The sequence below is a fragment of the Eublepharis macularius genome, chromosome 14, assembly GCF_028583425.1.
Source record: "Eublepharis macularius isolate TG4126 chromosome 14, MPM_Emac_v1.0, whole genome shotgun sequence".
Classification (NCBI taxonomy): Eukaryota; Metazoa; Chordata; class Lepidosauria; order Squamata; family Eublepharidae; genus Eublepharis; species Eublepharis macularius.
Genome location: NC_072803.1, coordinates 29,811,532 through 29,837,813, shown reverse-complemented (window position 1 = coordinate 29,837,813; position 26,282 = coordinate 29,811,532). Strand labels below are relative to the sequence as shown.

The 26,282-nt window shown below is 44.4% G+C and overlaps 1 protein-coding gene across 1 annotated transcript; it reads left to right on the top strand.

Annotated features, from left to right (window-relative positions):
• The first annotated feature begins 1,565 nt into the window (after positions 1-1,565).
• NEFM (neurofilament medium chain) lies at positions 1,566-14,423 on the top strand. Its single transcript, XM_054997836.1, has 3 exons — positions 1,566-2,636; positions 7,406-7,530; positions 12,848-14,423. The coding sequence occupies exons 1-3, from the start codon at positions 1,566-1,568 to the stop codon at positions 14,421-14,423; spliced, it is 2,772 nt and encodes a 923-aa protein (XP_054853811.1).
• Positions 14,424-26,282: the final 11,859 nt, after the last annotated feature.

Sequence of the window (26,282 nt, the reverse complement as noted above, 5' to 3'; positions counted from 1 at the left end):
TATACAATGATTTATAACACCCCCACCTATCAGTTGAGTCCTATCAGTTGATGCTAACATTATACTGATGGTACATTATACTGATAAGCAACTTATCTCTGCAGTTGTTCTACTGGAGTCAGTGGGGGAGGGGCTATAAAATAAGTGGTTTGTCAACTGGAATTCCTACTACAAAAATGCTATTCTTATTCTGCTTGCCAATGAAGAACCCAAAATGCAAAGAGGGAATTGTGCATGTATTTTTTTAAAGTGTTGGATGGGATGCATAACAGCTTTGGAGATACTGAGGGAGGGGGGAAGGGATGAGAGACAATTTTTTAAAAACTCTTGAGATGACTCCATGCTGCCATTTAAAAAAGATTGATTTTGAGAAAGCAATATCCACACAGTGGCAGCCTGCTGGGTTTTCCCTGTCTCCTTTCCTGCCGGCTCCGTCCTAACCCACTGGAGTCCTTGTGTTCTCCTAAGTCAGCCCCTCCCTTTGGATCTCCCCGCCCCCCAGCCAGTCTGACCTTTCACAATGTCAGGTTCTAGAAAGATGTCTTAACTATGGCCATTTACTCCCCGCCATTCCTTTTTACAATGGGTATTTCTCTCGTGCTAAGAATGTTTGGGAATGGAGGAGGCAGACGGGGAAGGGAAGCTCATCCTTTCGGGTCTGTCCGCCGCTCTGCATTGCAGAGGGGGAACAAACTCGACTTTTCGAGTCCTTGCAAACAGGCGTTGCAACGTCCCTTAAGAAGCACAATCAGGCACCACCAGACACACATTAACTGGCAGCCTTTTATTGCGTTGGTCTTCCTCCCTTCCCTGGCCGCAAAGGCTTTTCCTTGCGGCGCTGGCCGTGGTGCTGAAGCCGCCATGACTTCCCCAGACAAGACACACACGCCTTACCTGCTTGCCCAAGCCCTTCTGCGCCAGATCACCCCCAAACCCCATCGCTGACTGCCTGCTCAGGTCACCTGAGGAGAGAAACAGCAGCCACCTAAGCCACCACCCTTGCTATCCCGTCGTCTTCGGACCATGTAGCCTCTTTGCTGGAAGGAGGGAGGGAAATCGGCTCTCCCCTTCCTCGGAGCTCCGATCACAGGAGTGTCTGATGGGGAAAGGAGGGGAGGAAAGGGTGAAAAGAGCAACAAGGGGGTAGGGAGACAGACGGGGTGGGGGGGGGGAAGAATCCGGAGCAGAGAGACAAGGGGAGCAGGTTAATATTGAGGGAAAGAAAAGAGGGAAAATGAATAATAGACATTCAGATGAGAAGGAATGAAGAAAAAACTTGTGACCAAGGATGGATGGCCGGATGGATGGGTGGATGGAGAACAGGGCGGGGCGGGCAGGCCTGGGATTCAGGCGAGTCTCCCCGAGGAGGAAACTGAGGGAAGAGGCGGGGCTAGGTCTGGAGGGGCGTGACCTAAGGCCCTCCGCTCCTCCCCTCCCGGCCACGTTTCACCGGCCCGCCCGTCCCTTGGAAGGCAGCGTGCGGCTCCGATATATAAAGCGCTGCCCTCCGCAGAGTCCCCGCTGCCGGGAAATCCGCGCAAGGCGCCCTCCTTAAGTCTTCCACCATGAGCTACACGCTGGAGCCCCTGAGCAACCCGTCGTACCGGCGGGTGGCCGAGAGCCGGACCGCCTTCAGCCGGGCCAGCGTGTCGCCGTCGAGCGGCTTCCGCTCGCAGTCCTGGTCGCGGGGCTCGCCCAGCACGGTCTCCTCGTCCTACAAGCGCAACCTGGGCGCGCCGCGGGCCTCGTACGGCTCGACGGTGCTGAGCTCCTCGGAGAGCCTGGAGCTGAGCCAGTCGTCCCTCTTCAACGGCGGCGGCGGCGGCGGCGCGGATCTGAAGTTGAGCCGCTCCAACGAGAAGGAGCAGCTGCAGGGCCTGAACGACCGCTTCGCCGGCTACATCGAGAAGGTGCACTCGCTGGAGCAGCAGAACAAGGAGCTGGAGAGCGAGATCGCGGCGCTGCGGCAGAAGCAGGCGGGCCGCTCGCTGCTGGGCGACGCCTTCGAGCAGGAGCTGCGGGAGCTGCGCGGCGCCCTCGAGCAGGTCAGCCACGAGAAGGCGGCGCTGCAGCTCGACTCCGAGCACCTCGAGGAGGACATCCAGCGCCTCAAGGAGCGCTTCGAGGACGAGGCGCGCCTGCGCGAGGACACCGAGGCCATCATCCGCGCCCTGCGCAAAGACGTCGAGGAGGCCTCGCTGGTCAAGGTCGAGCTGGACAAGAAGGTGCAGTCGCTGCAGGACGAGGTGGCCTTCCTGCGCGGCAACCATGACGAGGAGGTGGCCGAGCTGCTGGCCCAGATCCAGGCCTCGCATGTCACCGTCGAGCGCAAGGACTACCTGAAGACCGACCTGACGGCCGCCCTCAAGGAGATCCGCTCCCAGCTCGAGTGCCACTCCGACCAGAACATGGTCCAGGCCGAGGAGTGGTTCAAGTGCCGCTACGCCAAGCTCACCGAGGCCGCGGAGCAGAACAAGGAGGCCATCCGCTCGGCCAAGGAGGAGATCTCCGAGTACAGGCGCCAGCTGCAGGCCAAGAGCATCGAGCTCGAGTCCGTCCGCGGCACCAAGGAGTCCCTCGACCGCCAGCTGAACGACATCGAGGAGCGCCACAACCACGACCTCTCCACCTACCAGGTGCGCGCCGGGAGGGGGGAGGGAGCGCCCCAGCGGGGGGTCCACCTGGCGGAGAGCGCCGTCGAGTCCTAGCTGACTTCTGGCGACTCCTGCGGGGGCTTTCAAGGCAAGCGCCTGGCAGAGGGGGGTTGTCGTTGCCTGCCTCAGCATAGCGACCCTGGTCTTTCTTGGAGGTCTCCCATCCAAGGCCAGCCCGGATTAGCTTCCGAGATCTGATGAGATCGGGCTTGCCTGGGGTAGCCAGGTCAGAGCTGGGGTCTACCTACTTACTGTCATGCAAAAATTGAAACTTTTGTGGGGGGAGAAATGAGAAGGGGAGGAGCTAGCTGTCTGCACCCTGCCAATATCAAAACCATCTTGCTGAAGTTCAGGAGAAGTGGGTAATGCATTTCCATTCCAAAAGGGGACCCTGCTTACTGTTGCAAGGTGGGTGGGTGAAGGGGGGAGGGATCCTGCAGAATGCCTGCCAAGATATAAATGTGTCTTGGGCTATAGAAAAAACCTGAGCAGGAGCCTGGGGGGAGGAGAGACAGCCAGAAATCTCCCAAGGTGATTTTTTGGAGCTGTACCTGGGATGCTTCATCCTGGGATGCTAAATCATGGTCCCCTCCCACTTTGAATGGAGGGAGGAGTGATGAGAAGTGGGATCTCTTGAGGGGCGGGGCAGTGGGGAGGGGAGACATGCTACCTGCTTGCCCACATGGAAGCGGGAGGGAGAAGAGAGATCCGAGCCAATTCACCTGCCCCCATGCATGACAGACACCCATTTCCTCTGCAGAAGGGGTTTGGTGGGAGTCTGGAACTTATATTTGAATAAATGGGTTCAGCTGCATATAAACCCCCAGGATTTCTTTCAAGTACTTACCTGGTAAGGGGAAAGAGCTGGCAAAAGGGTTACCTGGGAAGTGCTCCTCTGGATATGTATGCTGACTAAGGCTCTCTCCAGCCATGATAAACTTCCTTGGATATAAAAGCAAATTCCTTAAAAACTGAAACATTTATTGCTGCTTCAGCTTTCATAGGCTTAAGTCTGCTGGCAAAAGCTGTTGCAACAATAAATGCAGTAGTCTTTAAGGTAGCACAGGACTTTTGTTTTAACTGCAGTGGGCTGATACAGCTACCACAGTGGAATTTGCCTCCTAATGCAGAACACAACTTTTAAACAAGGCCCTCTAGCAGTGCAGGAACTGAATGGAAGGCACTGCAGAACTGGCCGCGTGCAGAAGAACAAGTTTCCAAAAGATCTTTGCTGGAATTCTCTGCAAGTTCTTTGCAAAAACTGTCCCCACACATCTCCTCTGCACCTAAGTTAAGGGGGTTACAAGCCCCAACCGTTAAAGTAGCCCTATTCAATCCAGTGGCATTGCTGTGATAAAAATGGAGATCTACCTCATTAGAGAATACTCATAACAGGATAATAGATACTTTGTGTGAAAATTTTAAATCTCAAATGTTCTTTTATGTGTAGTTTTACATTTTCTATATATGTTTCCATAGACATAACCCTAATCATAGCAACTTGCAATAAAATATATGAGAAATACACGAAAAAGAATAACTTGGAATATTAAAAGAGCATTATACAACATAAAATTATGCCTAGAGAGGTTCCGAAGGACAAAACTAACACTAGTGGGATAAAATTATTATTATTATTATTACTGTTATTTATTGTCATCATGCAAAGTGCTGACAGTGAAGCTGAGCTAAGCAGAACAGCCTTTTACAGGATGAATCAGAACGCAGAGAAAGTTTATCCAGCCACCTATGTTAGGCTTTTGGTGCCAATGAGAGACAGCTGCTGGAAAATGCCCCTGTGGTCCTGCCCAATGAAGTTCTGCAATGCAGCAGTGATTTGTGCTGAGCAGCTAGTCAAACGAAGCCATTCAACACAAAAAACAGCCTCCTAAAGCAACTCCTTTGGGATAAGAAGCAGTATGATTCCCTGCTCTTCTTTTATTGGCAATACTGGAATGCAGTTCCGTCACCCCACCAGGGTATACTGCAGGCTTGTAGATGATCTCTGCCAATGCAGAAGGGATTTGCCTGTGCCCCAGTGAACTGATGTTTGGAGAAGGAAATAAGAATACAAATAAAATGAGCCAAGCAGCAAAATTTTCTGCTCCCACCCAGTGCGTCCTGAATTTCTGCAATGCAGAAATCGCTGGCACCAGAGAAGTCATAAAACTGTCCTGCCAGTGCAGAAGGCAGCTCTTCAGATATTTCAGCTGCACCATGGAGAATGAAGTTGCTTAGGAAAAAATGTGCCCTCCTCATATAAAACTAAGTACTGCAAAAGTAAATCAATAGCAGAATCAAATGACGAATGCTATGAAATGTTGCTAACAATATCATAAATGTTCACACAATGCAAACGCTGGTGCATAAGTCAGCAAACCGTTGTCAAAACATGCAACGTAGGCAAAGTAGAAATAAAATCTAGCTACTTTTGGTTTTCCCTGTCCAGCCTAGGAGCTAATACTTCATATGGAGCAAAGCTTTGGTTCCAAATTACAAAATCCAGTCATGTAAAGAAAATCTCAAGAATTTTTTGTGATGCAAGTTTGAAACCAAAGATTGAATTCAGTGGCATTTTTTCAGGAATAAGCTGCTGAGGCACTGGCACCATCAAAATACAACAAGGTGACAAAGCTTAGCACGATTGGTTTGATCCTTTCCCCAAAACCATTCTTAGTCATTTCCTCCCCCAAATGCTTCCTCAGATGAAAAGTACGGCAACAATACGTCTTTGAATTTACAGATAGACACACTTAGCCTAAAAATGTGGTTGCAACTTGCCTTGAGCATAAGAAAAGTTCTCTTGGATCAGACCAGTGGTTCATCTGGTCTGGAATCTAGAAATTCTCCCAGGGTTCAGGAGGTTTTCTTTTTCCCCCCCCAGTGCATGTGGGAAATGTGCTCCACTTTGGATCCAAGTCTATAGGATTAGATGTTAATCTAGATTTATTTTGAACAGATAAATAGTGAAAGCCTTCTCTATCGCCTTTCCTCCATTTATTGCTTTTAAATTCGAGTACAAAAGTAAGCCCCATTGATAGATATGGACATTTTGCTGTTGATTTCAGTGGAGTATTGACTGCATCTTTAGAGGGGAAAGTACAGCAATAAAATATAGAACTTTATTGAAAGTCCTGAGAAATATTCGATTTAAAACATCAGTGTTGAATTCTAATCATTTGTCTATTGGAATGTATATAAAGCTTTGTATTTTACTTAGGGACATGAATGTGCAATCTTGTCAGTTTCAGACTTTAAAATATTGTTGTTTTAAGCAAAGGTTTGGATCAAAATACTCTTGGATGCTATTGACTATAGGAAGCAACCAACTTCAAAAATGCCTTCATTTGGAAACCATCATTCCATAGCGTTCAAGTAAATGTATGATATTCATCAAATCAAATCCATTGAAGAATTCGTTGGTTTCAGATACTGTTTAGACAATATTGAATATTTTTTAAAACGTTGGACTTAGGTTACCAAGGAGACTTGAGATCAAATCCTAGCCCAGGCACAAAGCTTATTAGGTAATACTGGATCAGTCCTTAACCTGTCTTACAAGGCTGTTGTGAAGGAGGACATATGCTTCATTGAGCACTTTGGAAGAAAGAGAGAATCAAATTATACTAATTTGGAATAAACTTCAAGAATCCAAAAGAAATATTTTGAAGTGTGAATATTGCCCTTTTTTCCTGAAATGATTTCTTCAAAACAAGAAAAATGAAGACCTTTTTTAAAATTCAGTCCTCTTGATCCATAACTTGGTTAAGATATTGCCGAAGCTAGCTAAATACTTAACTGAGTTGTTCTGTTTAGCCAATTTGGTGTAGTGGTTAAGAGCAATGGGACTCTGATCTGGAGAACCAGGTTTGATTCCCCAGTCCTCTGCTTGGAGCCAGCTGGGTGACCTTGAGTCAGTCACAGCTCTCCGGAGCATTCTTAGCCTTACCCACCTCACAGGGAGATTGTTTTGGGAATAATACTAGCATACTTTGTAACCCGCTCTGAATGAGTATTGTTCTGAAGGGCGGTATATAAATCAAATGTTGTTATTATTATTATTTTAAGTAAGTTTTCAAGAGACAATTTTATATCTGGCCACAGGTGCCCATCCTGAATCAGAATGTGCTTCTAGCTTTCAGACCTAAGCTCAAGATAACAGGAGCAGAACTGGGCTATTGATTTCCAGGTTGGAGAATTGCAGTGCAATCCTAAGAAGAGTTGCTCCAATCTAAGCCCATAGAACTCAAAGGGCTTAGACTGGAGTAACTCTTCTTAGGATTGTACTGTTAGACCCAAAACAGAGAAAGGATGTGTTTGATTATGTCTCCTTTCATAGGAGTGGCAGCTGATGGGTTATGGGCAACCTGCTGAGAGTTTATGAGTCCCCATCAATTTTTCAATAATCTCTTAAAATATCTCTCAGTGTTCTACACCAACAGTGGCAGGTTTCTTGCCAGATGTCTGGGATTGGGATTGGCAGGGAAGCAAGGGAAAATGTTCTTTACATCATCAGGAACCAAACCCAGACAGAGTTCGTCCCACACCAGTTGGACAAAGCAGAGAGATGAATTCATCCACAAGCAATGGGTTCAGAGGCTGAAGAGCCCTCCAGTGGTTGAAGGGTTGATCCCTGTACCAGCATGCTACCGCCTTCCAGTCCATATCCCGCTTCTTCCTCAATGATTCATAGCACTCTTAATTAAATGTCACTTGTAACTCTTAAAGAATTGTTTGTGTCTTGCTTGTAGGACACGATTCAGCAGCTGGAAAATGAACTGAGAGGTACAAAATGGGAAATGGCGCGTCATTTGAGGGAATATCAAGACCTCCTCAATGTCAAGATGGCCCTTGATATTGAGATTGCCGCATACAGGTACAGTAGACACTCTGCAGTTGTGGCTGAACTGGGAATTGCAGCGCTGGTGCTTTTGAGTACAGGGGAGATGGGAGGACTAAACAGTAACTCTTGGAATTCTTTAAGGCTTTTTTTCTCATGGTACACACAGGTACACTGTAGGCACCTCTTTCCACAGTACCAGCACCTCTTTTGGCCAGCAGGCTCATCCCAGCAAGGTGGTGAATATCATGAGTACAGGAACCTTTTTTAAAAAAACAACAACAACCTGGTGTTGACTGTTTGCACATGAAATGCCCCGTTCTTAAGTTGAAGCCACTCGATTCACTGTTTGGCTAAACACCGATTTCAGCTATTACCATCACAAGTTGGCATCTAAGCATTTTGCCCTAAGTAAGTGGTGAAGTTTCATTGTTAAATAAGATTTTGAAGAAATCTTTTGCTGGATTATTAGCAAAATTTGAAATTCAGGAACAAGTACAAGGATGTTTACTCTTGAAGACTAACGATAGGTGAGAGATGGCAGTGACTAAGAGGCAAGGCTATAGCTCAGAAAGGTTCTTATTCCGACCTCTGCTGTGATCTCAGCATGTAGATTTAGACATGCCTCTCTTTCTGCCTTAGTTATCCCATCTGCAATATGGAGAAGAGAGCCAGTGTTGTACAGTGGTTAGAGTTTGGATTACACCCTGAAAGATCTGAGTTCAAATCCTCATTCTTGCATAGCCTCACTTACTGTATGGAGTTGTTTGGGGAATGCCACCATATATGCCATTTTGAGCCTTCCTCACAGGGCTGTTGTGAGTATTAGAGCAAAGCAGTGTATGTGATATGCACTGTACGTTTGAAAGGGCGATTCAAATGTGTAGTATTATTGTTAAAATACTAAGAGTAAGATCCAATTTAAACAAACTGCAATTAATCTCCAGAGGAGAAGTACATCCAGTGGCAACAGAGTAACTCCAGAAGAAACCCACAACTAGCCAGTACTAGCTTCTAAACTTTTCTGAAAAGTGGAGTTTATGTAGTTTTCAGAAGACTTTAAAAAGGGGAAGATGCTACAGGAGTTCATTCTATGGCCTAAGAGAAATACATCCTGCAAAGATCTTGCTCTTCTCTAGTATTGAAGGCATGTCTTGGTTAGGATTTTGAATAGGTTCTCTTCCTTACAGCCCAATCTTAACATGGAGAGGAGGGCATTGTTCATACTGCGATCTTTACTCCTAGGCATCCATTGTGTTAATTTCTCCCTATTTTTTTTTTATTTCACTTGGGGATTCTGTATGGGGGGATGTTGGAAATCTAAATCTACTTGAGCTCTAAATGAAGTGAACTCACAATTTTCAGGCTGCTTTCTTCAGGTGGCCTTCTTGAAATCATCAAGATGACTTCTGAAGTATATTTGAAGCCTGCAGCAGAGCCATCTTCCGAAACCAGAAGTTAAAGCCCCACTCCCTTCAGGTCAATGGTGGCCAGAATTCCCACTGATTTTAGAAGGTGTCTGCCTCAGATGGATGTAGCAGAGTTCTGTAAAGCAAATACGATGCTATTGCACAATCTCACATTACTCTAGCCTAAATCATTGGAAGACTTAGGTTGTCTTCTTATTTGGGAATGTCCCTCTGAAACCAGTGAGATACAATGTGTTTAGGAAGATAAGAAGGACCCTACAAATCAAAAGTTCATTGAATCCAGCATCCTGTTTTCCACACTGGCCAACCAAGCACCTCTGAGAAATCCATAAGCAGGGTGTGAAGGCAATAGCTTATTCTTGCGGTTACCCACTGACCATCCCAACAAGTGGTAATCAGTTCATTGCTTCTGTTGCTCTACCTCTGAACATGGAGGTTCCATTTAGCCAACATGGCTAATAACCATTAATAAACTTCTTCTCTGTCAGCCAGTCCTCTGGGAAAGACATGCATTTGTTGCCATGTCAGGATCTTGTTGCAATGAATGCCATAAGTAAATTTTGAATCAAATTCATTCTTACAGTGCAATCCTATGTAGTTTACACTAATCTAAGCTGGTTGAATGCAGTGGGCTTAGATAGGAATACCCCTTTATAGAACTATCCTATTAATCACTTACTTTTGATACAATGTTCATTTTTAGCATTTTAAAAATTCATAATTAAACCAGGGTCTAGATATGTTCACCAAGAAAGTATATACAGGAAACAAAACATTCTTATGTATATGTATATATTAAATCATGTCTGCATCAATTATCAAAACAGAGCAATGAGATTCAACAGAAAATGCCAAATGATTTTAAGTTCTATTTTAATTTAATTTTTAATTTCAGAGCAGGCATATGGCTGCAACTTCTGCCTTATAGATGGCAAAACACAATCATTTTTTATTATCTGGATAAAAATGGACAAGAAAGAACTACAAATAACATCCGTACGGGTCTGGCTCCGTACCTTTTGGTGGCAGGTGACTAAAATACATTCCGCCCCCCCACACGCACGCACTCACCGTAGCCCACAATCGAAGTATAACTACAGATGGCTGAAGTTTGCTGCCTATTGCTGTTACCTGGGGCTGCTGCCTCACTTTGCCTAATTTATTTTTTTATATTTGTCTCATTTTAAAACGAAGCTTATTACACTGGTTTTTTTAGTACAGTGTAAACAGAGTCATGACATACCTCATGTGCACATACAACCACACAGTTCTCCGCAGACAAAAGAGTGAACAGAACACTCAAATGGAAGAAGAGAGAAAAGGGGAACGGTGGGAGGAAAGGAAGATGGAACTTATCAAAATGGCAATTAAATTTCATTTCTTGTTCTTCCTGCAAGGAGGTCCAGACAGCATCCATACAGAGTGGCCAGAAATCTGGAGGAAAAAAACATGTCCTGTCCTTTTAACAGGCTTAATGAGTGGGAACAGGCATGTAAAGTTTTCCAAGGCATGGAGTTAAAGAATTATCATTTTCAAATAACATCTATTGAAGGGGTGGAGCATTTCTTTTCCAGACTGCTGGCAACCTTATGTCCCTGCTGTCCTTCCTCTAATTTTATCTTCATAATACTTTGTGAATGAGGTTAGGCTGTGAGAGAAAAACTGCCCCGAGGCCCCCCTGGGAGCATCAAAGCTAAGCAGGTAGTTTGAACCCAGGACTCTCCAGTTCTAATTTGACAGTACACATCATTGGCATCCCAGCACCATTGTAACAACCTGTGATTTAGGTGACCCTTCCCAAATTAGTAGTTTTGATGGCTGCAAAGGACCTCTGAATTAGTTTTTAACAAGTTACTATTTTTTGGTCTGAATTAGTTTTTAACAAGTTTCTTCATTTTAATTTGATATATAATCCAACTAACATTACAACAGAGCAAGAGTCTCCAGTAGCACCTATAAGACCAACAAAAATTTTGGTAGGGTACAAGCTTTTGTGAGTCACAGATCTGAAGAAGTGAACTGTGGCTCATGAAAGCTCATGCCCTACCACAAATTTTGTTAGTTTTATAGGTGCTACTGGGCTCTTGCTCTTTTCTACTGCTACAGACAGACTAACACAGCTACCTATCTTGATTATCTAATATTGTGTACGTTCTTGTGCCCTGAGAATAGTGGGTTAAAATGCTATAAATAAAAAAATCAATAAATTCCAAGTCTACGATAATATACTGGCTAACTAAAAAAGGTGGCCATGAAGAGACTACTTACAACCAAGTAAGCAAGCAGGAGGCCATAACAGAGTCTTGCTGCATCATATTAATAATCTATCTGGTCTGGCAGACTATTTCCAACAGTTGAATAGTCAGAGGCTATAAGGAAGCTGACCAGCAGGACCTGCTAGCAGACATTGTCACCTCCCCAGAATCCAGTCAAGTAGAACCTGCAGTTTTGAAACTGACAGCTGCAATCACATTGTTTAAACTCTATGGTGATTTGAGACATGATCCTATTTCGAGTTTAAGCATTCCGGGACGAGATCTTAGCTGGTACCTTCTATTATTTTTTTTAATTATGTTTTTATTTCAAGGAGCAAAGGATAGTGTACATGATTCTTTGATCCTCGCAATAACCCTGTGAGGTAAGTTAGGCTGAGAGAGAGACAGGCCCAATTTCACTCAAAGAGCTAGGTCGGGATTTGAACCTTATGCGTGAATTTGAAATAATATTTTAAAAAATTTTAAGCATCAACATCTTTTTTTTCCTGTAAAGGCTCCAGGCTTATTTTTTTTTTTGTATTAGTATTAGTCATTCATAGGGTCCTGACCTGGACAGCCCAGGTGAGCCTGATCTCGTCAAATCTCAGAAGCTAAGAAAGGGTGGCCTTGGTTAGTAGTTGGATAGTAAACCTCCAGCAGTGACCAGGGTTGCAGAGGCAGGCAATGGCAAAGCACCTCTGTTAGTCCCTTGCCATGAAAAACCCGTCAGCTATGACTTGATGGCACTCTCCACCACCAGTGATTCATAGGACAATTGGCAGCTTCCTGTGGTTAATGCTGGGAAAAAATATGCAAAGGGCTCAATTCATCCAAAGTTAAGCACATCTACATCCATTTTCAAGGAAATTTCACCTACTGAAAGCAATCAGACTTCAACATCTTTAATTCTGGATGAATCATGTGTCATATATATGTATGTAAGTAATAAATAGCCTTTAAAGAGAACCAGTGTTGTATAGTGGTTACAGTGTCAGACTAGGATGTGAGGGACCCAGGTTCAAATCCCTGTGGAAGTTTGTTGGGTGATCTTGAGCCTAACTCACATTACAGGTTTACTGTTTATACAGGGATAAAGTGTTATAAGCCACTTAAAAATAAATAAAGCAATACCAAGATGCTCATTCTATAGAGGTCCTCAGAAGGGTCGTCATTAACTTTAAGAGAATATGGACAATAGTCTGAAATAAATGAGCTGAAAAACATTGATATAAGTTGTCCCTCATGTTCATTTTGGTCCTTTGCCACCACACCAATTAAGTACAGCAGATGTTGGTTGTTAGGCATGCAAATTGGTCTGAGATGAGAGTGGGGATTGATGTAATGATATCTAAAAGCCACAGATGGATTCTTTTTAAGGGGCTTTCTCCTAGGTGAATGGTTACAGACACCTAAAACACAGTCTATTAGCTTCCCAACCATCACTGCTATCCAAAACTACCTCTTTCATCCATATCAGCAAAATAATTCAGGAGGATGAAGTGAACTGCAAAGTGTGGAAGGTTATTCCAATATTCTACCTTCTAGTTGCTAAAAATGCCTAATTTAAAAAAATGGTGCATAATGTTATTTGCTGAGGCACCTAGTCATTCTCACCTTCAGCTCAAGATAACAGCCATTCATGTTAATTTTTCCTCTCTTATTCTTTAGGAAACTTCTTGAGGGTGAAGAGACAAGATTCAGTGCCTTCTCTGGAAGCATCACTGGGCCAATGTTTACACACAGGCAACCCTCCGTAACAATATCAAGTACCAAAATACAGAAATCAAAAGTTGAAGCTCCAAAACTAAAGGTCCAGCACAAGTTTGTAGAAGAAATAATAGAAGAGACAAAAGTAGAGGATGAGAAATCTGAACTGGATGAGGCCTTGGCAGCGATGGCTGAAGAACTGGCTGCTGGAGCAACATCAGAAGAACAGAAGGAGGAAGAGGGAGAAGCTGTGGAAGAAGAAATAATAGCTGAGGCCAAAGCTGAAGTTGAAGCAGCTGCCCCAGAAGCAGAGGAAGAAGAAGAGGAGGGGGGTGAGGAAGAAGAGGATGCAAAATCTGATGAGGCAGAAGAAGGAGGATCTGAAAAAGAAGAGGAAAAGAGTGAAAAGGAAGAGGGTGAGGAAGAAGGAGAAGAGGAGGCAGGTGAAGGAGAAGCAGAGGAAGCTGAAGCAGAGACCAAGGAAGAACAGGAATCTGAAGAGAAGACTGAAGCTGAAGAAGAGGTGGAGGAAGCCATCGCACCCCAGAAAGTAGAAAAGGTGAAAACATCTCCACCAAAATCTCCACCAAAATCTCCTGCAGCAGAAGTGGCAGAGGAGAAGGAAGAAGCTGAAGATCAGAAGGAAGAGGAGCAGGAAGGTGGAGAGCAGGAAGCTGAAGAAGAGGACAAATCAGGGTCTCCAGCAAAGGAAGGTTCTCCTGAGAAAGCTGGATCCCCAGAGAAAGGTTCTCCAGAGAAAGCTGGAACCCCAGAAAAAGGTTCTCCAGAAAAACCTGGAACCCCAGACAAAGCTGGAACCCCAGAAAAAGGTTCTCCAGACAAAGCTGGAACCCCAGACAAAGCTGGCACTCCAGAGAAGGCAGGGACTCCAGATAAAGCTTCTCCAGAAAAGGCAGGGACTCCAGAGAAGGCAGGGACTCCAGATAAAGCTTCTCCAGAGAAGGCAGGGACTCCAGAGAAAGCTGGCACTCCAGAGAAAGCTGGCACTCCGGAAAAGGCAAGTACACCAGATAAAGCAGCATCCCCAGAAAAAGCAGGGACCCCAGTGAAAGAAGAAGTAGAAGAAACCATCCCAATTTCTAAGGCAGCAAAAGTTGGTACAGAGAAAGAATCTAAAGACGAGATGAAAGAAAAAAGTGAGAAGGCATCAAAGGAGTCCACAAAAGAAGACATAGCTGTAAATGGAGAGGTGGATGAGAAAGAGGAGGAGGAAGGCTCCAAGGCCAAGCATGTGGAGGAGGAAGACAAAGGTGTTGTCACCAATGGCTTGGACATCAGCCCATCTGAAGAAGAGAAGAAGGGGAAGAGTGAGGAGAAAGTTGTGGTAACCAAAAAAGTTGAGAAAATTACCAGTGAAGGGGATGACGGGACAACCACATACATCACGAAGTCAGTGACAGTCACCCAGAAGGTGGAAGAGCACGAGGAAATGCTTGCTGAGAAATTGGTATCCACCAAGAAGGTAGAGAAGGTCACTTCACATGCCGTAGTGAAAGAAGTTAAAGAGAGTGACTAGGATAATCAATTTTTTTTCCTTCAGAAGAGCTTGGGTCGGTGCAAAAGGTTAAGCCATATGACAGCTGCAAAATGCATGAAAGTGACAGCTTCAAAGCAGAACGGGTTCTCTCGTGAAGTGTCCAGAAACACTCTATTTTATTTTTGATTTATTTTCGTGCAATACCCAGGGTTTGGGGGGGAGGAATGCATGCAAGCCCAAGATGCACTCCCTCTGCAGAACTTGGGGAATTTAAAAAAAAATGCATGAGCTGTTATCTTTACAGGGGAAGTTGCTGAATTTTCTAAGCTGCTGATGGGACGCTTCTGAGGAACGTCTTAAGATGTATTATGCAAAGAGCCAACTGAGCCAAATACAAACAAACAATAATAAGAGAATGAATGAAAAAAATACCCAGAATTCTCCTAGCCTTAAGCTACTTAATAATTATGTTTACCTCACTGGTGCAATTATGATGGACTTTACATTCATGGGAGAACCTACCTTGACATGCACAGTACGCAACCTTTTGTTGTTCGATGTAAAGCAGTCACAGCAGTTTGTGCTCAATAAAGGTCATATTGGAAATGTTTGCCTTGCTTTGTTGGCATTTCTCTTGTAGCTCCAAGGTATTATGAATTATTCTGCTTTTGAAGTAGGATAAAAAAGGGTAATGGCAAGATGTGTGGGGCTGCTCTGCTACTTGCTGCTTACCTCTATAGACTCAATTTCACTTTTGACCCTTTGAATCCAATCCCAGTCTTTGTCCTTTTCCATATTATGAGTTAATAAGCATGCAAATAGGTCAGAGCGAAGGGTGGAGATTGGTGTAATAGTTGCTTGTGTCACAAGTGTACTCATGGTTCTGCAGGCTCCCTTTCTGGTTTAGCTTTGTGATTGTTCTTTTCTTGTCTGTACTCACAAATTTATGAGGTGAATGCAAAGAGAGTCATAAACACATGAAATGTCATCATAAACACCCAACTCCCCAAATGGTTCTTTTGGAGGATTCCCTGATAAGTTTCTGAAGAACAGCAGAGTTCTGCAGAAAATATTGTGAACATCATTATTAGAATTATTTATCATTTTCTGATATCCAACTTTACCTGCCCTAAACACTGCAGTGAAGCTCAGAACTGTAGGAAAACAGCAAATGCCAGCTACAAATTAGAACTGATGTATTGTCGAAGGCTTTCACGGCCGGAGAACGATGGTTGTTGTGGGTTTTCCGGGCTGTATTGCCATGGTCTTGGCATTGCCGTGGTCTTGACAATGCCAAGACCACGGCAATACAGCCCAGAAAACCCACAACAACCAACAAATTAGAATTGTTTAATTACCTAACATCAAAGAATGCCTGGCTACAGTGGTGCCATATCAGCAAGCATCAGACATAATCCACAAAAGACGTTCGTTTGTGTACGTTATTCGTAGTCTGCCTTTCTCACTGGGACACATTATGGGTCACTACAGTCATCAAAGACATTTCAATAAATAGGTAATGAGTATATACATGCACATTTGCGAAGATTAAAAACCAGCAGAACTCCAATACAGAGCTGAGGAAATGCTGAAACAGAACATAAGCGATTCTACGATGGACATATTCAACAACATAGAATCTACCCAGTAGGACAATACTTATAGCAACAGTAGTGGAGTCCGTGATCAATATTTACAGCAATAATAGTAAAGTCTGTGGTCCCTCCTTATCTTTTTACTGATAGGTTCCCTATCCCTTTACTGGTGGATCTCTTTGAGACCACTTACAATATTGCCCTCAGTATAATCATGACCATGTGCAGGAGGACGTGGCAGCTTAGAGCCAAGCTACAAGTGACGCCTGACACTGGTTGGACACTTGTCAGCTTCCCTCAAGTTTTGATGGGAAATGTAGGCAGCTCAGCAGAATGTTGGACAAGTGACAGTTGAAAAGTCTATTGGACAGCAATCGGAGAGCCAAGCTGCAAGACCAGGATTCCTACATTTCCCATCAAAACTTGAGGGAAGCTGACAAGTGTCCAACCTGTGTCAGGCATCACTTGTAACTTGGCTCTGATTGTCCTCATTGTGTATATTGCATCCTTAGCATAGGCCACTGGCTGTCTCAGAAGGTTAAAACCAGCCACCAGAGTCTGTCCATTGGAATGAACAGAAACAATTGCTCACACCTAGGAAAACTTTGTGGTACATTGGATACACTCTACTGTTCGGGCATAGAATTGTCAGGCGGCAATGACTTTTCTGGCCCCCAGAATAGCTCCTGATTTCAGGGAAAGTCTCCCTTATTATGCAACTCTGATTGTGCCTCCCAGACAACGGGACACATGGACACACAACTCTTTAACTCTCCAGATGCTTTGACAGACCCTTTCTTAAACATTTCAGCTGTTCATGCCAAGGCACTGCAGATGAGTATGACAGTCACATGAGAGACCTCTGCAGAAGCCTCCATTGCTGTTTAAATGGGAAGGGGGCTTTGCTTTCGTGGGAGATCATTGAAGAGGAAGTTGGGAGATTAAGCCAATAGTGCAGACCCTGCAGTCTTGCTCAGTTCAAAATACAGCTCCTGGGGAAAAAATGTCTTTGCTGATCAAGGCTCTACAGGTATTTGAAGAAGTGAGCTTTGGCTCATGAAAGCTCATACCCTTCCACAAATTTTGTTAGTCTTATAGGTGCTACTGGACACTTGCTCTTTTCTTCTGCTGCAGAGAGACTTGCACAGCTACACATCTTGACAAGGCTCTACTGTGAGCCCTGCACAAAAATGCTTGTACTCAGTGGAACTGATTTGAACAGGGCTTCTGAGCAGTCATGCGGAGGCGTGTTCCCACTGTTTCCTTCACAGCACTCTTCAGTTCTGTCTTTGCCCAGCTCACTGCAGTGGTCTCTCTCCAGCCATCAGTTTTTTAAACTTTAAGTTGTCCTACCTGACCACCCATAGGCAAACCAGAAGTCATGACTAAAATCGTCTTTCAGTTCCAACATCCTTCTTCTTGACTCAGTCTAAAACGAAAAACAAGACGCCAAATCGAAACTGCCTCAGATAGTGTGGATTGGAACGTGGGAGTGCAATGATGAAGCCCCTGCGATCGACGCGAAAGGGCCTCAATCTCTCAGCTGCATTTTTCCTATTGCTTTTTAACTTTGCTGCTTTGTCATTAACTAAAGCTCTCAGTTTGTCACCCTGGTGTCCCTCGGGTATACCCGTCGGAACTTGCTGTCTTGCATTTAGCCTGGGATTGATTTTGTCAGCAGTGGCCTGCAATTTTGCTGGATTCACAATGAGGCTGTCATTATACTTCCATAGAAAAGATTGATTTATTATGTTCCTTAATAGACAGGCAGCCTAGATCCTGAGATATAGTTAGACAGCAACACAAAAAGATATCCCATAAAGCTCAACACAGAGAGATGCCCTAGGGGCCCCACCGGCTCTTCTCTTGGCAATGGCAAAAGTTCTTCCTTTTGTGGGATTTGGGCTCCACCCACCTGCTGCTCCTCCCAGGACCAAGTCTGCTTTCTGAATCACGTGAAACTAAGACTCGAAGCTAGCTTGCCCCAGTCTTTTCTCTAAAGTAGATGCAAGGCTAGCTTATACTACCTAACCTTTATTTATTTAGATTATTTATGTTACGATTTTCTCCCCAATGAGAACCCAAAGCATCTTGCAACATCATTCTCCCCTCCCCCCTTTTATCCTCACTACAGTCCCATGAGGAGAAAGCGATTGGCCCAAGGTCATAGCGGGGGGTTGAGCTTGAGACCCCAAGATCCTGGTCTGACACTCTGACTGCTACACGATGCTTTCTGCACACCTGTCGGAGAGTACTGATATCCATGAAAAAGCTTATCTCAATGCAATATGCCAAATCCATAAAAACATAACCTGACACTTAAAGGCACATTCAAGATTTTTTTATTAAACCTGCGGATTTCAGATGGATAGAATAACGCACGCGTGTGCGCACACACACACACGCCCTCTCTTAGGCAATCAAAGACACCCATGTTTGTTAACATTAAAGTCTATGGGAGAATTGACAGGAGTGATTCTAGACACACAGTGCCACAGACAGCAGTGTTCAATGAAGGATTCTGGCCCTAGTTTGAAGGACAGTAGCACGAGTAAGAGGTAGACTGACATGGCAAGAGTATTAGAAGGACCATCTCTTTCCAGATATCCCTGTGCACCGCCTATCATCTTCAGGCAGCCATCTTTTGGTGATCTTACCTCTTAGAGTGGCCTGTCTGTCAACATCCGGAGCGTACGTCTTTCCTGTTCTGGCCCCTGCTCTGTGGAACGGGCTACCTGAAGAGGTGAGAGGAGCCCGCACCTTGAAGATCTTCAGGGGGTTTTGCAAGGCCAGGGCTGTTGAGGGAGTTCCAGTGGCAGGTATCTTTTAAGAGAGGGAGGGTAGAAAGGACTTGGGACTTGGGAGTTATTTTATTTGGATTATGCTTTTAATCTACTATTTTAAGCCACCTTGAACTACAAGGAAAATCAGGGTAAAAATGTTTAATAAATAAATAAAATTTGGTGGCACGCACAACTGGGGCAAGCAGGCAGAGGCAGGAGGAGCTTGAGGTAGATTTGCTTTAATGAGGAATAAGGTTCGGAGAACAGCAGCTTGCTGTCAGTCAAGAAAGTCTACATCCTCTCCCCCACCCCTTAAAAAACACAGCATATGTCCTTATTAGGAAATCGCTGGCTGCCTTGTAAAAATGAAACCAGTAGAGTCAGAGAAAAGCAAGACTGCAAAAAGGAAACAAAGAGAACAAAAAGAAAGAAAATCTTGAGGGTTTTTTTTCTTCCAGAATAAAATTGTGTCCAGTTTATTTCCAAAGGTATTGAGGTATCAGCACCTATCTGACTTCTCAACGGAGCGGGGTCAATAACCAGGGGAAAGGCCCTCCCATAATGAGGCCCTATCACAAAAGGACAACACAAGCGGTCTGTGATTCCCATTAAATCTTCCGTTTCCCTTTACTGGCTCAGTGGTAACAGTTGCTCCTTTGTTATTTCCCCCACCTTCTCTCTCTTTGTGATTTGCATCTTCTCTCTGCAAAACTGTGAATTATAGAACAAGCAGATTTCAGGCTGTTCCCCAACAGAAGCCCACTGGCAGAAGAAACAGAACACAACACACACTTGCAAATATTTATAATTGGGGGAGTTTATTCAAAATGAATATTTAATTGTGCCATGAGGTTTCATCTGCTGTTATCTACATCATATGCAACTCGAAATGGAAGAACTCTCTGAATACAAAACCATATAAACATTTCATATGCCCAACCTGGACTGATATTTTTTTTTTAAAAATCCCAGTGTGTACATTCTGGAGGGAGTCATTAATTCTGAGCACTCCAGGACATCATGAATACTTTACAAAGCCCCCTGAGTAGATACCATTTAGTGGGGGGAGGTCTGCAGTTATGAGTGGGAAAAGGCGTGTGTAAATACTTCTAAAATGCAAGATTTGAAGAGAGGAGAGGATTACCAGAAAGTCAGGCCTGACATTCAAGAGCAAAAACTGTTGCTTCAGAGAGCACTTATTCACACAGAATCAGCATAAAAGGATTTTCCTCCCCAAACAGTCATGCTGTGAGAGAATTTTTTTCTGCGTTTAATAATGTGTTAGTGAAATTAGAAATAAAAAACATACATGTCATCCCTTATCCTATCTATCTCAAATTATTCAGCAGGTGTTTTTACTCAGGTAGTAGGCCTATGTTGTAAGAATTGGCTCACAGTGATGCTCTGGAAAAGGGGCAGGGACTGTAGATAATTCTACTGGTACTGTCTATTGGTGTAGATATGCTCCTACTGGGAGTTTCCCTGTTGATTAATATGTTCATGTCAAATTGCTTAGTTTTTTTTCCATTGGTGTTTGCAAACATGGAGTTCTATGCAGTATTTGCAAGCATGAAGTTCCATTGGGAGTGAGTTCCATGCATGGAAATTAATGTGCAGGTGCACGTGGCCTAATTCAGACTGGGATCGTGGCACAAGAGGAGAGTGGCCTTAAAATGTCCTCCCTTGCACTATTTTCTCAACCTGAAATGGCCATCAGGAGCTATTTGCCCTATCTGGGGAAACGTAAATGAAGCAAGCAATAAATTTACCCTGGATCAAACAGCAATTATCTGGGGCTGGTTCATGTCCAGACAATGACGTGTGGGAAGGCTTAAGCCCTGCTGTCCCCACATTCCTGCTCTGAATCAGACCTCTGTGTGCCTGGAAATTAAGTACCAGTGAAGGAATTCATAGAACCCATCTGACCACAATTCTGCATGGCAGCCATGGGGACTTCATAATGGATGATTTAGCCTTCAGTGTGAGCCAGGTGTCAATCCTGGAACATTCAGTGTGGGAGACAAGGCCAGTATGAGACCAAATGGTGCCCTAGACAAGGAGCATCTTTGGCATACACAGTATACTTGCACTCCACCGTTGTATGATTTCTTGAATACCTTGTTGTTTTTTGCATTTGTAGCCAACAATTTGCATGCATGATTTGCTGCTGTGATATAAAATGTACAAATTTAAGTGCGGCCTGGAGATCTTCTGGAATTACAACTGATCTCCATACTATAGACATCAGTTCTCCTGAAGAACGTGGCTACTTTGGAAGCTGGACTCTATGGTTTTATACCCCACTGAGGCCTCTCCCCCTGCTCAAACTGTGCCCTCCCCAAGTTCTGCCTCCAAATCTTCAGAAACCTCTCAACTCAGACTTGGCAATCCTAGTTATTTCCCCTTGTTCCAGGAGAAAGCAAGTTAGGGGATGCTTGGTTTACACAGAGAGGTTCCAGAATTTCATATGTTCCATGTCAGAATGCAATAATCTGTTTCAGGGCCAGTGGAAGGGATCCCTAATCTTTAGCCTAGATAATACTTTTGCTGCACACACACGCACATGCACATGCATACATGCACACTTCCCACAAGTACATTCAAGCATTCTCCATTTCTAAATATAGTTTGAGGGAAATTATCAGTGCTGAGTACACAGAATGCTTCAGAGACAGCTGCAATTGCGAGTTAGCAGGCCAATAAGCATTTAATGAAGCATAATCTATTAACAACTAGCATTCCATGTCTCACATGCCCCCTCTTGTTGACTCTCCCAAGAGGATAGGAGAGGTGTGAGCACTAACAGGCTTCATATTAGATCTAGATAATAAAGTCACAGGAGGGTGATAGGACCCTGGTTGCTCTTACATCAGCAATAGTAGCAGAGTTCCCACACCTCGCAATCACAATCAAACTTGGGAAAGCACTCAGACAATAGTAAACCTTAGCCATCTGTTGCTGAACAGATGGCTAAGGTTTACTATTGCCATAGGTCAGGGAAAGGGGGGTATTTCTAATGTCTCAAGAGCCTCTGGAATGTCTTGGAAAGCGAGTAGCATATGGGCAGCAATGGCGGCCACCATCACAGTGGCTGCCCTCATGATTTGAAGGTCCATTCCAGAAAGAAACTCCATCATCTTTTGTAAGTGGCCCATGCACTCATTGTGTTCAGCTCCATTGTGAATGTTCTCTATGGCATAGCTGAGCTACAGCAGCCCCACAGTACTCTTCTGTGAGGAATTGTTTTAGGGACTCTTCAAAGTTACAATTTAGAGGAAATTTTTAGTAGTCTAATTGATTGAGACAGCTCCATTCTGTAGCCGAAAGAACTTTCCAGAGTGGGAGAAAATAATGGAGGAGACATAAGGCACCACTTGCCATCTTCTCCAGCAGTTTAAACCCTTAGCTTCCCCTTAGTACTGATTCCTTCCTTTCCAGTTGGTGAGGGGGCAACTACCTTGCAAACCGGCACTCCTGAGGTGATATTTGAAAGCTGGAACATAACCCAATTGAGGTGTTTACCAATAAAGCTCTCCATATAATACACTCTGAGGGCTCCTGCAGCCTGTTTTCCTGGGGACAAAAATAACATAAAAAGAACTTTCACAAAAAGAACATTTGGACAGGCCCTGTCAAGGGAGAGTGTGGAGAAGAGATCCTGTTTCAGTGCAGAATGGGTTGTTGGCGTCTCATGGCTTTTGTCACAAAGCCGGGTCTGTTTTCCTTGCTCTGCTGTGGTTTCTCCGTTTTGTAGCTGCTGCCCAAGTAACCTACAGGAGAATAAAAAACAAAATGATAATAAAATGAGCATAAAATGAAAACATGAAGGGACAGTCCAGCGTAAAACCTACTGAATCTGGGGAAGACACATTTATTTATTTATATGACTTCTATCCTGTCCGCCCCACGAATGGGCTCAGGGCGGCTCACATGATTAATAAAATACAATAAGTTAATAATCAACTTTTAAAACACACTTAAAACTTACAGTAAAATACTCTAGGCGCCATGCTGCACGGTTCCTTTATTTGACACCTGCCCCAGGGGCGACTGAGGGGAAAGCGCGTGTCCCGATCTAGTCGCTCTGGAGCTACCTCTTGCAGCAGTTGAGAGTTTCTTGTCTTGGGGACAGGAGGCAAGGAGAACTTGGGTTCTAGCTCATGTGGGCCATCTTGCCAGGCTTCTTGAAAAGCCTCAGTCGATGGCCTCTGTCATGGAGCCAGTTACTGAAGGGGCAACCGTAAGGGAAGGCCACCTTCCATTCAATGTGTCCACTGGATCGGGTCCATACAACTCCCAGTGCAGTCCCACTGCACAGTTATATATATTCTCAGTAAATGAGAGTTTCCCCTGGACAGCCTGGCCCATTAGGGTGTCTGCAGGCCAGAAGAACAGAAAAAGAAGGAAGTGGGGGAGAACGGGGGATCTGATCCAGTTATGCTGCAATCTGTAGGGTTGTCTTTTGCATCAATCTGGGATACTTGTGGGAAATCCCTGTTCAAAATAATGAAGGGGCCCCACCTGTACTGGAATTGCGGAAGAGAATTGTATTTTGAGGAGTTAGTGGTGCCATAGGTCCATCCATCTTGCATAAGGAGCCATATTTGGCTCATATATGCCTTTGAATATGTGCCTTGTACTACATTATGTCTTGGCGCTCCGTTTCATTTGTTGCTGATGCAAGTTCTGACCTCGAGATGGGACTCTCCCTGTTGCTAGGCATAGTGCAGGGAGACAGGTATCCACTGGACACCTGGAGCAAGAGTGTGGATAACATCACACCTTGCTGAAGGGAGGACCAGGCAATCAGGCCTTGGGTAAGTGCCAGTCGCTTAGCCTTATCAGCTAGGCTTAGATCATCAAGGCCAGCTTGACACTGACAGCATTCCTTAGCCTTGGCCCTCTGATTAGTCACCTTCCCTCTCATTAAGACCCTTCTGGGGAGGCTGATGTTGCAGGTGGACATAAGCCAGCTTTAAGGTATATAAGTCTGAGCAAGGACCCTGTGACGGACAGGCCCTGTTTGAGTGACAGGTCCTGAATAGAATGTTGAGAGTGGCAGTGAAGAGCAGTTAAGACTGTTTAGAATAGTTAGTTGGGAGTTTTGGCAGTTAAGGGCGACTCTGGAAAAGGAAGTCGAGGGCTAGCAACCAGAGAAGGCAGATGTGTTTAGAGAGTTCTCTGAGGAGGACTAGTTAATGAGGTGTATCTGGAACGTTTAACCGTTTAAGGCTGTGCAGGAGGAAGATAAAGTGTGCTTCAGTAAAGTTAATTTGTTCTGTTAACCATCTGAGTCCGGTTTGATAATTCCTGCCTATCTTATACTCCTTGAGGAGAACCAGCTCTCAGCCTGTCAGACTAAGTGGCAGAGTTTGAGGAGGTGCTGGTGCAACGAAGTGATATTCTAGTTCCAGTTTGTGTCTGTGAGAGCTGAGGAGGATTCCATTCTGTCCAGAGAGTGGACCCACTTCCAGCCAGAGTTCTAGCCTCATGAGGTCTACAACGCACCAACTGAGCCGGAGTGTAAGTGGTCCCTATTTCTATTCCCTGTCAGAAGGGTCCCTCGACCAGTGAATACTTCACAAGTGGTGACAGGAGCTGTGAGATCCCAAATCAGAACCGCCTTAAGCTAGCAGAATCATTCACAAGGGGTGGCATCGAAGGGTGTCAGCCAGATAAGGCTGGGGGATCCGTCACAGACCCTCTGAGTGGGGATTCGGTACAGACAAAAGCCTGTAGCGTGCTGTACAGTTGTATTTAGCTGTAGGAGTCTGCCCGTCGCCGTCAGAGAGGGTCCCCCGGTGACTGAAAGGGTATTGCTTGCATCAGGTGGCATTTTTCCTTTACTTTATGTTATGCTATGCTGTATGTTTATCCCCCTTGTCTTGTGTCTTTATGTAATGATTGTATTTGCTTTGTGTAATAAAGTATTTTGCTTTCCCCATCAATTGGTTTGAATTGTCCTCAAATCCCAAAAGAACCACTGCCCCTTGGCAGAACACCACCATTGGAGTCCATGCATGGCTCTTAGCTAGCCTCTAGTTTTAAATGTGTCAGTGTTTGGCCCACTTCATAGGAAGAAATCATAGGAACAAATTATGGAACTCCTGCAGCTTTTTCCTCTACTTGTTTCTTGCTTCTCTTCCTCTGCTTCCTTCATAGGAACTGTCAAGTCATGTTTTCCCCTCTTCCCAATTAGGGTTAGTCAAAAATGTGGTTCCGGCACCATCATCTATATTATCTGGAAAGATCTCAACAAGATAAAATATAAAATGGCCTCCTAGCTGAGGTATCCAACCTGCACAAAGTACCATGCACTGTGCACATCGATGGTGCTATATGTCAATTATAATAGAACAATAAACACTGAACTCAATCCCTCTGTCCTTTGCCAAAAAAGGGAGGGGATCTTTTAAAATAGTAATCTGGTATACAACTAAAATTATATTTTATCTATAACAAGGTTCTCCATATTTTCTTATACTGTTCCCCAGTTACTGGAAATGTTGTAGTTTTTCTAGTATCTGATTGTTTTGAAATTTAGAAACCAGGCACAAACATATTATTAGTTCCTGCCTTCTTGAAGAAGCAGCTGCAGCATCCAAATATACCAATGCTATCACTGAGAAACTGAGGATCAAGGCTTCACACCCAATGAGACTGAATGTTTGGAAAGATTCACAACTGACAAAAATGAGATGCTGCATTTCCTCCCTGAAGTTTTCATTGCTGAGAAGGATGTTCAGAGCATGGCTCAGCACATACCACCCGATGACGAGACTGCAGACTGAGCTTTTATTATTATTCTCTAACTCTGCTCCTAAAGTCAGATTGCTACCCTGGACCAAAGCTGCTAGGCAGGGGTTCCCGGGCACACCATTCCAAGCAAGGAGGGAGAAGAGGGGCTTAAATCCCACCACTGACTGGAATAAAAAGTGCTAGCAAAAGTTCACTTACTTTTCCCTCTCCCCCGCATCTCCAATTTGCTTGGCTGGCTGCTCTCCTTTACTGCAATGCGTCAAAACGAAGCTCTGAGTTTACAAACATGAGGAAGCGGCTGTTTCTAGCAAAAACAGTAAGGATTCCTCAGGGAGATGGGATGGGATGCTTCCTTGTCCAATAGAAAGTGAGCCATCCTGTTTTTTTATTTGAAACGAGTATTTTTTCCTGAGCAATACCACAAAGTTGCAAACTCCAGAGCTTCTGTATGCTTGCCTTTTAAAAAAACCTCTCTCCCTGCAATAATAACAGAACTTCCAGTCTCTCTGGGAAGGAAGAGAGCCTTTGAAGAGGATGTGTTCCATTGGACAAGTGCCAGAAAGAAGCTTCAACTGATTGCTTCTTTGCTGATCCTTATTTGTGCATTTCACCTTGACATTAGCCCTCTGGTGAAGAGATTTTTTGCAAACCTAATTCAGACAGCCTGCAATGCATAATCCGCTTAGGCCAGCATAACTGGAAGCATATTCAGCTATACAGTTTGTGAGTCTGTGTCAATCTACCCATTTTACACAGGTGGT

Excerpts from the sequence above, each read along its gene's own strand:
- NEFM (XM_054997836.1), top strand. The coding sequence starts at position 1,566 with ATGAGCTACACGCTGGAGCCCCTGAGCAACCCGTCGTACCGGCGGGTG. Across the intron at positions 2,637-7,405 it reads ACGACCTCTCCACCTACCAG|GACACGATTCAGCAGCTGGA; the intron begins GTGCGCGCCGGG and ends TCTTGCTTGTAG. Across the intron at positions 7,531-12,847 it reads ATTGAGATTGCCGCATACAG|GAAACTTCTTGAGGGTGAAG; the intron begins GTACAGTAGACA and ends CTTATTCTTTAG.